General features: G+C 48.6%; 2 protein-coding genes across 2 annotated transcripts; one reads left to right on the plus strand and one right to left on the minus strand.

Annotated features, from left to right (window-relative positions):
• Nucleotides 1-564: 564 nt before the first annotated feature.
• Nucleotides 565-9,591, plus strand: gpia (glucose-6-phosphate isomerase a). Its single transcript, XM_085465060.1, has 18 exons — nucleotides 565-814; nucleotides 1,633-1,723; nucleotides 1,988-2,056; nucleotides 2,823-2,942; nucleotides 3,019-3,102; nucleotides 3,172-3,318; nucleotides 3,437-3,508; nucleotides 3,642-3,686; nucleotides 3,867-3,920; nucleotides 4,350-4,410; nucleotides 4,623-4,666; nucleotides 4,993-5,145; nucleotides 5,306-5,435; nucleotides 5,981-6,057; nucleotides 6,165-6,293; nucleotides 6,404-6,479; nucleotides 6,630-6,696; nucleotides 9,262-9,591. Exons 1-18 carry the CDS (start codon nucleotides 696-698, stop codon nucleotides 9,383-9,385), a joined length of 1,662 nt encoding a protein of 553 aa, XP_085321186.1. The 5' UTR covers nucleotides 565-695; the 3' UTR covers nucleotides 9,386-9,591.
• Nucleotides 9,592-11,064: 1,473 nt separating this feature from the next.
• On the minus strand, nucleotides 11,065-14,119 carry mphosph6 (M-phase phosphoprotein 6). Its single transcript, XM_085465061.1, has 5 exons — nucleotides 13,924-14,119; nucleotides 13,077-13,189; nucleotides 12,150-12,240; nucleotides 11,619-11,719; nucleotides 11,065-11,476 (listed from the first exon to the last, which is right to left on the minus strand). Exons 1-5 carry the CDS (start codon nucleotides 13,969-13,971, stop codon nucleotides 11,353-11,355), a joined length of 477 nt encoding a protein of 158 aa, XP_085321187.1. The 5' UTR covers nucleotides 13,972-14,119; the 3' UTR covers nucleotides 11,065-11,352.
• Between the last annotated feature and the right edge of the window lie 241 nt (nucleotides 14,120-14,360).

Here is a 14,360-nt window from a genome sequence, read left to right on the forward strand (position 1 = left end):
ATTGAACTAATTGTTATCAGCCTTTCTGAAACGGAATATTCCGAGTTGGACAGTTCGGGGTTACTCAACCCTGCGTATCGTTTTTCACTCTGAGTTTTCTAAACCGGCTTCCTGAAACAGGGCCCAGGAGAACAACTGAGATAATCCATCCACAATACGAGGTTAGTCATTCATATACTGCTGCATGGGCTGGGCTGCAGCTACATGGTAAGGTTTTAAACACTGAGCTTTAAAATAAACAGTGATGATGAAAACGGAGAGAGACCGACAGTGATCACTGACTATTTTAGGGGTGTTTCAGATTAAATAGAACAAGATACAAAGCTTATTTTAATAAACAACAGTGTCATATGCAAAGCTAGGATGGCACTAGGGGTGGCAAGAGAGCATTTTAGGGTGGCACATGCCAGCCCATGCCAACCCCGTAGATCTGCCTTGTCGCAATATCGACGCAACATCGTCACTAATCGGCTTCCATACTTCAGTCCCGCTGCCTTTGAGGACGTGACGGGTCGGGTCTGTGGGCGGAGCTCGGGTGGTGGGTTCTATGCTGTGATTGGTTGGGAGCGGCTCTTTCCTCGCGGTGCTCCTCCCTGACTCCCCACCACATTCAGTCCAGTACCGGCTGCGGAGGGTCGAGTCTCACCGGGGAGCGTCTTCAATTTGTCCACATCGAGCACCGAGCAGCCGCCATCATGGCTCTGACCGCCGACGCAAACTTCCAGAAGCTGAAGCAGTGGCACGAGGCAAACGGCGCGAGCCTCAACATGAGGGCCCTGTTCGAGTCCGACCCGGAGCGTTTCGGCCGGTTCAGGTGAGGACAGCCGGAGGACGTATCCCCGTGGTTGGAGGTCCTCAGCGCTCCGCCCGGTTATCGATTCTCCTTCTCGGACTGTGACCGCAGGTGACCGACAAGGTCACCGATCCGCTCCGCGCGTTTCCGCTGTAAGCCCCCCCACCCCGTACTCCCTTCGTCATCATCGCCCCCCGCCCGGGTACTGAGCCCGAAACCTGCAGACCAGAGGCCCGACACCCGGTGGCTCCCTCCTCTACCGATATGGGTTACTGTTAGCTGCTTGCTAAAACGACTGCTTCCATTATCGGACAGTCTGCAGAGATTTCCTGTTTGTGCCGAACCTGCGCACGTGCTTACTAAGCGTTCACCAACACACCACCAGGCCCTCGCAGGTGGGTCTCAGGTGTGGGGTTGACCTCATACTGACGTTTACGTTGCAGACTGTCACGGGAGCGACAGGTTGCCTGTGGCGCGTCTGTCCGTTAATGGAAGCAGAAAACCTGAAGGAAGTTTCAGGTGTTCTGCTTCCATTATCGGACAGACGATAATGGAAGCATTAGCCCTGACATCGGGCGAGCCCCCCCGCCGGGCTCGCCCGATGTCAGGGCGGGATGCGGGCGGTAATGAAGCACAGGAGCCGGGGGTGGGACAACCGGGCACCGGTTCTGCCCGCGGGTACGTGCGCTGTGACGCATCCGCAGACAGACTGTTGAGGGTGATGCTGCTGGTCATCACCCTCAGGCGGTTGCTCTGTTGTTGTTCAGGTCCTGTGTTTGGCTGCTCTGTGCGTGTCTGTGAAACTGGGTGTAAATAAAGGTTTTTGGCTCTGCTCACAGCACCACCCTGCAGACGGATGATGGCGACATCCTGATCGATTATTCCAAGAACCTGATCAACCAGGACGTCTTGGCCATGCTCCTGGCCCTGGTGAGAACACACTCGGTCTTTGATTTTGAAAGGCAGCTGGAGCTCACCTGTAGCAGCAGGTTCAGCTAAAGGTGAGCGGAGGAGGCGTGCCTTATCTGCTCAGAGCTCCAGTGAAACAGGAAGGTTTCCACACTTTATTTGGAAAGAGAAGCGTTGCGCCACGGCACCAGTGGCGGGCGCCGTGTCGACATGTCACCGCTTCCTGGTGGTGAAATGAGCTTCCTGAAGTCACCTGATTGCTGCCCGTGTGTTTCCTGTGTGCAGGCCAAGTCTCGGGGGCTGGAGGAGGCGCGGAAGAGGATGTTTTCCGGAGAGAAGATCAACTTCACCGAGGTAACGCCTCCTCACACGTCCACGTAGAAACTAAAAGGGGAACGAAGGTCACGTGACCGCTTTCCTCTAGCTTCACTTATCCATCATTAATCCCACGAAGGTGTTTATCAGGTCGATCGAGCAAAGGTTTGTAGAGCGAATAAATGATTCAGGTGTGTGTGTGCACTCGCGTTAAAGTACACCTGCGCAGGCTCGACCTGTACGCATCTAAATTCCAACTGACACTCAAACGCACCACGATGGCTTTATTTTGTTGGTTTCAGAGACGCTCTTCATCCTCCACCTGACACCGCGCAGACTCAGAGCTGCTGACACACACACACACTGAAGGTCAATGTATTGCTCAGCAGCGGCTGATTGAGCAGCTCCTGATCAACACGATGGATCACAAATCTTAAATATTTACGCAAACACGTTTGTATCACTTAAATCAGGCTGTGTGGTGACGTCATCGATCACAGGAAGCTGTTATAATTTTACCAAACACTGTAAATGGCTCCTGTATCAATAAAGTTCAGCCTGTTTGAACGTACTGATGGATCCTGACCTGATCGGGGGATTCCACAGATCTGATTGATCAGTATGGTGATGTCACACCTGCTGATCTCTAACCTGGGAGCAGGGTAGGGTCACAGCATCTGTTGCCATGGTGATATATCCCAGTGTGAGGTGGCCCTCAGACTCGGAGGTGACTCCGACATCAGCGCGTGCGTTTGTGTGAGGGGGTCGCTGCTAACCCCGTTGTTGTTACCGCATGCGCTCACAGGGCCGGGCCGTGCTCCACGTCGCTCTGAGGAACCGCTCCAACACGCCGATCCTCGTCGACGGCGAAGACGTGATGCCCGAGGTCAACAGGGTGCTCGACAAGATGAAGGCGTTCTGCCAGGTGAGTGTGTGTCTGTGAGCGTGTGTCAATGCGTGTGACGCCTGGAGGTCGTGACCTTTGTGTCGTGCGTTTACAGAAAGTTCGCAGTGGTGACTGGAAAGGCTTCAGCGGGAAGAGCATCACTGACGTGGTGAACATCGGCATCGGAGGCTCCGACCTGGTGAGTGACCGCTGAGCTCTCGCACGCGCGTCAGCAGTCATGTGACTCACTGTGTTGTGGTGCGTTCAGGGCCCTCTGATGGTGACGGAGGCTCTGAAGCCGTACTCGGCGGGAGGACCAGACGTTTGGTTCGTTTCCAACATCGACGGGACTCACCTGGCCAAGACGCTCGCCAAGCTGAACCCCGAGACCACCCTGTTCATCATTGCCTCCAAGGTCACACACGCCTAACTCCTGGGTCTGAGCGTGCTCAGTCGGTTGCTTTCAGTTTCGAGAGACTATTGGTTTGAGTTACTGTTTGCTAACTCTCCGTTCCTCACTCTGACCTCCTCAGACCTTCACCACCCAGGAGACCATCACCAACGCCGAGTCCGCCAAAGACTGGTTCTTGCAGACCGCCGCCGACGTGAGTAGACCCGAGCCTGACGCAGCTGCTCTAAAACACACAGTCGCTTTAAAATGGAGGCAGACGGGGTCAGGGGGTCGGGTGGTGATCTCGCCATCACGCTCACGAGCTTCTCTCCTCTCATCCTCCACAGAAATCTGCTGTGGCCAAACACTTTGTGGCTCTGTCCACCAACTCAGTGAGTCACACACGCAGACACACACACACATGCAGACACACGCAGACACACACACACACGCAGACACACACACACACACACGCAGACACACACACACACGCTCTCATGCACACACAGGCAGACACACACACGCTGCTCTAATCAGATCATCTGCAGCCTCTCTGTCTCCGCCTCCTTCAGGCTAAGGTGAAGGACTTCGGCATCGACACGGCGAACATGTTCGAGTTCTGGGACGTAAGTGCGCCTGTTACGATGATGAGGAGGATGATATGACTATGAATGCATGTGACTCGGATGGTTTTCAGCGGCGGGCTGGTGACGTGTAACCTGGGTAACAGGTTTTTGAGTCGACCCTCGTTATTTATTTAATAATATTCGTTTGTGTTGATTCTGGCTCCTTCACAGTTAAATTCATCGCTTTTCTTCAGATTTAAGGAGCTCGTCATTTTTACCGTAGTCGGAGTTCCTTCGTGTTTCTCGTGAGGTCGCTCCTGTCGTGACCTCGGTTAACGCTGCCATCCTTCTGCTGAAAACAAACTGACAGAAAGCGGCTCAGTGCGAGCTCGCTGCTTCCTGTCACTGCTTTTATTTTGACGATCTGCTGCCCTGCCTGTGCTCTGATTGGTGGAGTGACTGTGTGATGTCATGTTTGCTTGTCCTCAGTGGGTCGGAGGTCGCTACTCGCTGTGGTCGGCCATCGGTCTGTCCATCGCTCTGCATGTGGGTACGTCTGTGACTCTGCTGTCGCCGGGGCAAAGTTGTCAGTCAGTGATGGCGTCGTCCTGTCAGAGGAAAGAAGGATTATTCTGGACTGAGAATCAAGCAAAGCTGCTCTGCAGCGAGCTGAGCTTCAGCCTGTTGATATGTGCACGACTGAGTTGTTGTCCCTCCTTCTGAGAGCCTGATTGATAAACTCTGGTTTGTTTTGTGTTTCAGGCTTTGAGAACTTCGAGCAGCTTCTCTCCGGAGCTCACTGGATGGTACGCCGCCGTCTCTTCTGCTTTCTTGCGAGCGAGTTACTTCACGTTCGTCCGCGGGACAAAAATGGATTTCAACACGTGTTATTTGATCGTTGCGTCACTCTGAAATGTTTCCACGCTTCCCGTCAAGTTACTGAATAGGACACTTTCACAACTCGGGCTCGAATGTGAAAGGCGAGAGAATGGCGCCCTTTGTTTCTGCACGCGCTCTGTGCACAATACTTGCACACGCTCTGCTGACTGCAGGTGAACATCTCACCTGCAGTCAGCAGAGCGTGTGCAGCCTGACAGCAGGAGCATGTCACTCTCCTCCCCCCTCCTCCCAGGACAACCATTTCCGCAGTGCCCCCCTGGAGCAAAACGCCCCCGTGCTACTCGCCATGCTTGGCGTCTGGTACATCAACTTCTTCCAGGCAGAGACCCACGCCATGCTGCCCTACGACCAGTACATGCACCGCTTCGCCGCCTACTTCCAGCAGGTCAGTGACGCAGGGAGGCGGGTCTGCAGGTGTGACGCCTGCGTCACGTAACGCGCAGGAGACCACAGAAACCTTACATTACATCAGACTGCGGCGTGGGGGTGGAGTTTCGTGTTCATGATGAATGTCGGCGCTGATGACCCGTCTGTTTGGTCTTCAGGGCGACATGGAGTCCAATGGGAAGTACATCACCAAAGATGGCGCCCGCGTCAACTACCACACTGGACCAATCGTGTGGGGCGAGCCGGGGACCAATGGGCAGCACGCCTTCTACCAGCTCATCCACCAAGGTGAAGCTCCACCCTTTAATTATGTAACAGTGACCGCTCGTTAGTGAACATCAGGGCAGCTTATCACACCTGCAGCCCCAGCGTAGGTCACACAAACCTTCATGATCCAAGCACAGGTGAGTTAAAATGGTCACAGACGACGTGCCGCGTACCTGGAGCGCCCGAGCCTGAAGCTGAAGCTCCTCCCCCTGTGGAAACACCTGTACAGGTCCTTTTGTAAACATAATCAGATGTCTTTTATTTAATAAGAGACGTGAGAGGGGCACACCTGAGTGTCTTTGATCTGCTGCTTATTGATCTGAGAACATTCGAGATGCTGTGATTGGATACCACAGGGCTCCTTCCACAGATGATTGGTGGCGTCGAATGCTCCCCCCCCCCCCCCCCCCCCCCCCCCCACAGCAGAGGGAGCCGGATTATTCTGGATCACTGAGGCCAGACAGAGTTTTCTTCTTTGGTCTGATCTGATTGGAGCTCGCCGCCTCGTGCGTCTGAACAGCCTGTGATCAATATCCAGAGTTAACAGACTGCTTGTCCTTCCTCAGGCACTCGTATGATTCCTGCTGACTTCCTCATTCCTGCTCAGTCTCAGCATCCAATCAGAAACAACCTCCACCACAAGGTCTGGACATTTAACGTTACCTTAGCCAGGCTGAACTGATTAGCTGGAGGAACCGAGAGCACACCTGGATGATGTAACGCCTCACGGGTGTTGTGTGCTTCATGCAGATCCTGGTGGCAAACTTCCTGGCTCAGACCGAAGCGCTGATGAAGGGAAAGACTCCGGACGAGGCCCGGAAAGAGCTGGAGGCCGCCGGCATGTCGGGAGATGCTCTGGAGAAGCTGCTGCCGCACAAGGTAAGAGCGCACACCTGGACACACCTGTGTGTGACCATCAGAGTAGAAACAGTCAGGTGACTGTACAGCGTGTCGACGTTCCAGCGTTTAAATGATGTTTTTCTCTGCAGGTGTTTCTGGGGAACAAGCCGAGCAACTCGATCGTTTTCAAGAAGCTCACCCCGTTCATACTGGGAGCTCTGGTCGGTGAGTACTGGCTTTTTAATCAAACGTGCTGCTGTGGGCGGAGTCACTGCAGGTGATCTCCGGTTACTGTAAACTTCAGTTGCACCAATAACGTCTCAGGTGTGTCCATTTAAAGAGGAGGAGTCTGACACAGCTGTGTTGTTCTTTCAGCCATGTACGAGCACAAGATTTTCGTCCAGGGCGTCATGTGGGACATCAACAGCTACGACCAGTGGGGGTGAGTCACACCTGGGCGGGGCTAAACTCGGGTTTAAGGTAGATTAAGCTTCCACGTTTGGGTTTTATTTTACAATTAAACATATTCATTTTTTTAAAAATTTTTAACGATCTTGAACGGTCACTTTGCTGCCACTAATAGACCTCCATACATTCCCTTTTTTAAATAACTTAACCCTTTAGAGCCGGTCGGAGCGGGCACGCTCTGTTTTGCGTAACTATTTTTAAATTATTAGAAGACAGGGGCATTGGTACACTTTTATTTACAAAGCTATGCTTGAATTGCTGCCTCCTTATATTTGTACTTTGGTCACAAGGACAAATAGTGGTTCTTACTCCTTGCGCTCAAATGATCAGCTGCTGTTGTCTGTTCCCCTTGTCCGCACAGAGCTGGGTAAGAAAGCCTTTGTCCACTCTGCGCCTTTTTCATGGAACATGTTACAGAAAGACTGGAAACTAACTGAATTGTTGTCTTTAAATGTTTTTAAAACTAAACTCAAAGGCCTACAGGCTGCCTCAATAATGTGTAATTGTTTTGTGTAATTTTAACTTTGTTTGTTCGTATGTATTTGTCTTGAAATGTGCTGCCTCTTGGCCTGGACTCCCTTGAAAAAGAGGTCTTTGATCTCAACGGGACATTCCTGGTTAAATAAAGGTTAAATAAATAAATAAAATAAAAAATCCCGGCAGCACTGCAACCACGTAAGCTAGCACAATATTTTTTATTTTTTTTTGCATTCCTACGTCCATCAGCGCGAACTTTTGCATGACCGCCATGTCCTGCCCGAAACCGGAAGTGACGTCATTTTCACGGAAATGTAGTTTTTTTGTTTTTTTTTTTACCATCAGGGCCTCATGAGCCTATACTGGTGTTTTTAAAAGTTATGTTTGACTTTATGACTTTCTGTGTCGTTTCTGGGATGCTTAGGACTCATATTGCACTGCTGGAAATAGTTTATTTTGATGCATATGCTGCTTTTTTGCAAATTTGCATTATAATATTTATTTTCGTTTTTCCTGCAGTATATGAAAATTGGTGTATTTCAAAAATAAAACTATGAAGACACTCAAAATAAATTTCTTGTGGTGGGAAACTAGTTTGTGCAACTTTTTTGTATTTGCAGTTTTGAGGGATAAACCTCTTAAATTTCTCTAACTACAAATATATGTTAACAAAGCAAAAACGATTTTCAATTTTTTTGTAGTTTATTGCACTTTTTTTGCAATTTATGTAATTACTATGCACTTAATGCAGACATATTATTAAAATCTGGGCTATAATTGTTGTATTGATGTATAGCAACTTGAAATGCTCCCAAAGATGGCTCCACAGCATGTAAAAATATAATATAAGCTCTGGCGGACTTGGTTCTATGGTCGGTCTTAAAGGGTTAAAGTTGTTGGGTTTTTTGTATTTAAATTAAAACAATGAATTTTCACTGTATTTATTTTATCACGTCTTAAAACATGTATTCAGAACTGCTTACTCTTCATCGTGACTCCGTCTTAGTCTAGTTTTACATGTTTTCATTTTGTGCTTATGTCAGGTAACCTTGAGGGTCTTTAAAGGCGCCTTTTATTATTATATATCCAGTTGTTCAGTGATGACGTGACGAATCCTACTTCCGGGCCTAAAGTCTGCGTTTAATATGGCTTTTGTGTTGTTAACATGTTTAATGTTTTGTATTTTCTTATATTTGATCTCAAAAAGCTCCTAAAACAGTCAGTGATCACTGTTGACCTCCCTCGGCTTTTATTACCGCTAATCATTTATTTAAGCTCAGTTTTTAAAACCTTAGGATGTAACTACAGCCCAGCCCATGCAGCAGTATATGAATGACTAACCTCGTATTGTGGATGGATTATCTCAGTTGTTCTCCTGGCTGAAGTTTGGTCCTTTTACAGCATCCTGCCATGCGATTACATTTGTTCCTGACCACCGAGAACACTCACGTTAACTTTTATCGAGTGGAAAAAAAGTTAGCTTGTTTATATTATGCTAACATAGCTGTGTCGCTAGCGGTCACGTAGCACATCATTATATAGCAGCTAGCCAAACTTCAGTAACCCTACAAACGTCACTGCTGTTTAGTTTTCTGTCTTCATTTATGTTGGAAGTGATAGCAGAGCTGTACGTTTTAATTTGTTTCCAAAACCCCGCAGTCAGGACATGCTATATTGTATTTAGATAGAAGCTAGCGAGCTAACTCCCTGCTAACGTCTAACTCCGTTAAATGTCATAAATTCCGTTTTCATGGATTCCTGGATGTTAAACTCAGTTGTTACACCTGGTAGAGCAGAACGCTGATCATTTTATTAAAGATGAAAGACTTTAGACAGTTTTTCAACTCTCAGTAATGCCACAGTGATCGTTTGATATATGGACCTGCAGCGGAGTTTAGACCCAGACACGGCTAGTGACGTCAGACTGAACAACCGGATTTAGTCAAACTTGCCTCATTGGTACCAGCGGTCTTCCGTACGTTTCCCTTACAAAATAATTGTTGTTGACCAACCAGCGTTGCTGTGTAAAGTTGTGTTGCTGAACCGCCTCTTTCCGCCACAGGGTGGAGCTCGGGAAGCAGCTCGCCAAGAAGATCGAGCCGGAGCTGAAGTACGACTCGGAGGTGACCTCCCACGACTCGTCCACCAACGGCCTCATCAACTTCCTGAAGAAGAACTTCGCCTGAACGTTGAGCCCGCGTTAGCCGACCTCATCCTCCATCCTCATTGGCTGAATGATGTTTGTCTTGTCGTACGCTGTGAGCACTTCCTGTCTGTTATCTGTGTGCTAAGAGTCTTCACGTGTAGACGAGTCCTGAAAACGTACACGTTTGTGTAGGTGACCATGCCCAGTCAACTGTGACTTTCAAAATAAAAGCCTGTTTGTCGCCAATGCTGTGTTTGGTTTCATTGTGAGGTCACAGGAAATGCTTCTGTCCAATCAGTGAGCTTGTTTAAAGGAGAAGTCTGCTTCAGCAGTCAGGTAATTACTGATTACTGATCAGGTGTGATGTTGGACTGGCCTCGCTGGACGACGGGGGGGGTGCTGAGCTGAAGCCTCGCGCTGATGTTTGGGGCGGGACGAGGGAAATGCTGTTGGCGCTGCACAACAAGGCCGTGCCGGTGACACATGAGCAACAGGTAACGCACACCTGTAATGCTCACTGGTGCTGATTTTACACACCTGCTCTGAACTTATCATCCAATCAGAGGTCAGCAGTTTAAGATAAAGTAGGATGATTTTGATCTGGATCAAGCAAAGGTGCTCTTATTTTAAAGCCCTAATATTGAATGAACTCTTTAAAGCCTGCTAGGAGTTTAACGTTTGTGTGGAGCAAACATTGATTAAAAACAGCCGCATGCCTGCTCCGACCTCCGTGCACAAATGCATCGTTTGTGCTTCAGTGAGCGCCAGCCCGCTCAGACTGGACGAGCAGGAAGCGATCAGATTTCTGATGGCTGCGCTCCAACTGGCACTCAGTTTACCCTCAAGGGTTTTTTTGCACTAATAAAGTGGAGTAAAGTATTTTGTCAATTATATCATCAGTTATTGCAAATTTTCAAATGTATATCGTGATATTTTTGGTCATATCGCCCTGCTCTAATTACCAGGCCTCTGCAGAACTTCAACACATGCTGATGAGGCCGTTTAAATCAGCTGTGCTGGATCAGGGACATGTCTAAGACCTGCAGGACACCACCTCGAACAGACTGTAGTTAAGAGGACAGGCTGCACAGTGGGAACATGGAGCTGTCGTGTTGCTGCCATCCGATTACAAACAGGCTCGTATTCTTATTAAAGATGTTCGTTTAAGTGGAAATATCTGAATTACACATTATCCTGAGCTTTTTGATCAGGGTTGAATTTATTCTGAAATAAATAACTGAAAGTTAAAACATCAATAACTCAAAGGTACAATTTCTTTTATTTTGAAATTTTAATTTATCCAAACTTCATGTGTGACTCTGAAATTATTTTCAGTTTGAAGTTTTCTAATTATTTCCATATATTTACGTTTATATTTGTTAACACTTTACGTTTCTAAGCCGTCATCTCTAACTGGTTTCCTCTCAGTCACCTTTGGGAACGAGGGGGCCGCCACTCGCCGCGGAGACGAGCTTCTTGCCACCTTCTCCTCCATGGCTCGGGCGGAGGAGACATCTACGCGGTGTTCTGGCCCGGATGTCACGGCAGTCAGCCGAGGATCCGTCTCCCGTGGCGAATGCCGTATGTCACGCTCTGCTGGCAACCCGGCCCAGACCGTTGTACGTTCATTGACCGCCGCCATGTTCGACCCGTTTTTAAACACACCAACTGCCAGGCGGCGGAGCTTCAACACTCGAGCTTAAACGAGACACTCTGAAATAAACACATCCTCCATCTTTTATTTACAGTCTGTGTTTTACTTCTTCAGAGGTCTGAACTAACCTTCACCTCCTCATGACGAGCAAACAAGTGGAGGAGGCGTGGCTTTAAACACCCCTCAGGTGAGTCACATACAGAGTTAAAAAGCAAACAGGGAATAAACATGCAGCTCTCAGGAGCTCTGAGGCTGCTCGTGTCCTCGTGGAATAAAAGCAGGATGTATAACATCCACACAGCTGCTGCTCCACGCCAGCCTCACGTCTAAAAACATCTGGAGCGCGAGCGTCTTCAGTCCTGAGGCTTCACGAATGCTCTCTTCGCCACCTCGTGGTTCTCCTCGTCCGCCTCCTGCGCCACTCGCTCTCGCTTCGTTGCAAACTTCTTCTTCATGCTTCCAACTAAACTCTCGTACCTGCCGAGAAAAACAGCAGATGAGAGCCTCGCCTCACGCACTGTGTGTGTGTGTGTGTGTGTGTGTGTGTGTGTGTGTGTGTCTGTAATGAGCTACAGTAGGAACACGCAGCGCTTCAGCATCAGAGGGAAACAGTTCGTACCTCAGAGCCATTTCTTCATCTGTGACGTCTGTTTGCATCCGGCTCAGGTCCTCCTCTTCCTCCTCCTCTTCCTCTCTGGGGTTCATCAGAGCCATCAGCTTCTGCAGGGACACACAGGACGGTTCCAGTTTAAATGCTGCAGAGCAAACACTCAGAGAGACTCGTCGTCCTGGGGTCAGGAGTCAGGGGGTAGGACAGAGGACCCAGGGTGAGGAGTCAGGGGGTAGGACACACCTGAAGCCTCCAGGTGACAGAGGCAGGGTCGTACTGGGATGCTTCTGCTGCAGTTGTACAGCTGAGATCTTACAGCAATATTTAAACATGAATAAAACAGCTGGTCGTTTCCATGGTAACCTTAAGTCAGACAGTCCCTGCTGGTTTAAATCGAGGCTGATTATTGTTAAAAAAACGAAGAACAAACTGATGTTTCTTAGCTCTGTGTCCTCCCAAACACAGCAGTCAGGTAATCTGACACTCCGCGAGGTCAGGGGTCAAAATAAAAACAGGAAGTGGGCGTGAAATGACACACACCTCGACTTCAGGATTGAAGCCTCTGAAGGAGAGTCGGCCATACTTCAGATCCTCGCAGGGAACGAAACTCCTCTCCTCGATGATCAGGTTCCTGCAGGAGCAGAGACGCCACAGTATTAAGAACACCTCCAGAATAACATCATCCGCCTCCATGATCACATGACCTCTGACCCCTAAGTACTTAAATCACACTTCACTGTGTTCAGACTTCAAACTAGACTCCATTCAGAAAACTGCACATTAAGCAGCTGCATGAAGAAAGTCCTTTAACGACGGTGCGGCGAGGCTGTTATACTCCTAGAGTATTTAAAGTAGAATGGGAGGCAGAGCCTTCAGTTTTCAGGCCCCTCTTCTGTGGAACCAGCTTCCAGTTTGGATTCAGGAGACAGACACTATCTCTACTTTCAAGATCAGGCTTCAAACTTTCCTTTTTGCTAAAGCATATAGTTAGGGCTGGACCAGGTGACCCTGAATCCTCCCTTAGTTATGCTGCAATAGATGTAGGCTGCCGGGGGATTCCCATGATGCATTGAGTTTTTCCTTTCCAGTCACCTTTCTCACTCACTATGTATTAACAGACCTCTCTGCATTGAATCATATCTGTTATTAATCTCTGTCTCTCTTCCACAGCATGTCTTTATCCTGTCTTCCTTCTCTCACCCCAACCAATCACAGCAGATGGCCCCGCCCCTCCCTGAGCCTGGTTCTACTGGAGGTTTCTTCCTGTTAAAAGGGAGTTTTTCCTTCCCACTGTCGCCAAAGTGCTTGCACATAGGCTCGTATGTATTATTGTAGGATCTACTGTACAATATAACGCACCTTGAGGCGACTGTTGTTGTAATTTGGCGCTATATAAATAAAATTTAATTGAATTATACATTTTGCTTGAACTAAAGTGGGCGGAGCCTGAATGACGCTCATACGTACTCTTTAGCCTTGAGCTCGGGTAGGTCCAGGTACCAGTGCTCATCACTGATGATCCTCCGCTCGTCCTCCTCCAGCTGCTTCTTCGTCTCTGCATCCAGACGTCTCTGCATGAACTGTGGACACACACACGTCACCTTCAGCTGACGTTTCTGTGAGGTTTTAACCACACCTGCGCTCATGAATGATTTACTGCACTCAGCTGTGATTGGCTGAGGTCTCCCTGCAGAGAACCACAGCTGTTTTTCTCAGTGTGAAATCTTCCACATCTGCAGACCAGATTTTTAAAGTAAAGGTGAAAATCAGCTGAGAGGGTTTCATTCTGATTGGTCAAGGCATCAGGCCCCAGAAACATCTTCTCCACGTTGGTTCAGCCTCCCCAGGAAACAAACCAGCACCCTGTAGGTTGTAACCGCCCCCTGGATGTCATATCCGGTTCTGATACAGTTTTTAAAGCATGAATTTCAGCCGTTGTTCCCATTATTAGTGACGTAAAACAAATACCTGAGCATCCACACCGGTTCAGATTCGCATCACGTGACAGATCATTTTAAAGTCAGAGCTTATCTTTAGTGTCTCATACTCATACACACATTATTTATTAATAAATTACATTTACAGCCTGTTATTAACTCTGCTGAACGCCGATTTACTCTCCAAGTCACACTTGACATCAGGTAATAAAATTTAGCTTCTGTGTGAGATTTAAAACTTCATGTGAAGCAGAAAACCTTAAATCATCAGATTTCTGAGTGGAGTTATGCGCCGGCGCATTACAAAGCTAACGTTCTGCTAGCTATCGGCTGCTAGCTGCTCTCGCGTGTCCGTTAGCACGCGCAGCTTCACTCACCTTCATCCGCAGCAGGTTTTTGGACAGCTTCACCGACTCACTCGCCATCTTTAATCCAAGAGAATGCGGCTAACCGAACCGGAGGACCCTCGGTGCTGCACACCGAGCTAACGCCACGCTAAACAGAGGCAGAAAGAACCGAGCGCCGAGCTGCTTCTCCAGCCCTGCTAATCGAGCTCTGATGTGCAGCCCAGGGGCGGATCTAGAGAAATTTTCTTAGGGTGGCATGAGGGTGGCAAAGAAATCAAATGGGGTGGCAAAATCAAAGCCTTTTCCCCCCAAACACTCATGCAGGTGGTTACATGTGGTTACATGATTCAAATGCAGTAAGTATGCACGTTTTTCATATAAATATAGTCGATAACTTAATTATTGTCTGTAGCCCACATGATTACACACTTTAGTTACATAAAGCATGTGAGTTTTGATGCTATGTA

Source organism: Copadichromis virginalis, linkage group LG7 (genome assembly GCF_057382275.1).
Source record: "Copadichromis virginalis isolate Kocher_CV1m ecotype Utaka linkage group LG7, C_Virginalis_male_GT1.1, whole genome shotgun sequence".
Taxonomy (NCBI): domain Eukaryota; kingdom Metazoa; phylum Chordata; class Actinopteri; order Cichliformes; family Cichlidae; genus Copadichromis; species Copadichromis virginalis.

What these genes read in the sequence shown, in the direction of transcription:
- mphosph6 (XM_085465061.1), bottom strand. Translation starts at nt 13,971, where the DNA reads ATGGCGAGTGAGTCGGTGAAGCTGTCCAAAAACCTGCTGCGGATGAAG. An exon ending in AAAACCTGCTGCGGATGAAG is followed by an intron (nt 13,190 to 13,923) that starts GTGAGTGAAGCT and finishes GTGTGTCCACAG; the next exon opens with TTCATGCAGAGACGTCTGGA. An exon ending in GCTTCAATCCTGAAGTCGAG is followed by an intron (nt 11,720 to 12,149) that starts GTGTGTGTCATT and finishes GTGTCCCTGCAG; the next exon opens with AAGCTGATGGCTCTGATGAA.
- gpia (XM_085465060.1), top strand. Translation starts at nt 696, where the DNA reads ATGGCTCTGACCGCCGACGCAAACTTCCAGAAGCTGAAGCAGTGGCAC. An exon ending in ACATGTTCGAGTTCTGGGAC is followed by an intron (nt 3,921 to 4,349) that starts GTAAGTGCGCCT and finishes GCTTGTCCTCAG; the next exon opens with TGGGTCGGAGGTCGCTACTC. An exon ending in GAAACAACCTCCACCACAAG is followed by an intron (nt 6,058 to 6,164) that starts GTCTGGACATTT and finishes TGCTTCATGCAG; the next exon opens with ATCCTGGTGGCAAACTTCCT.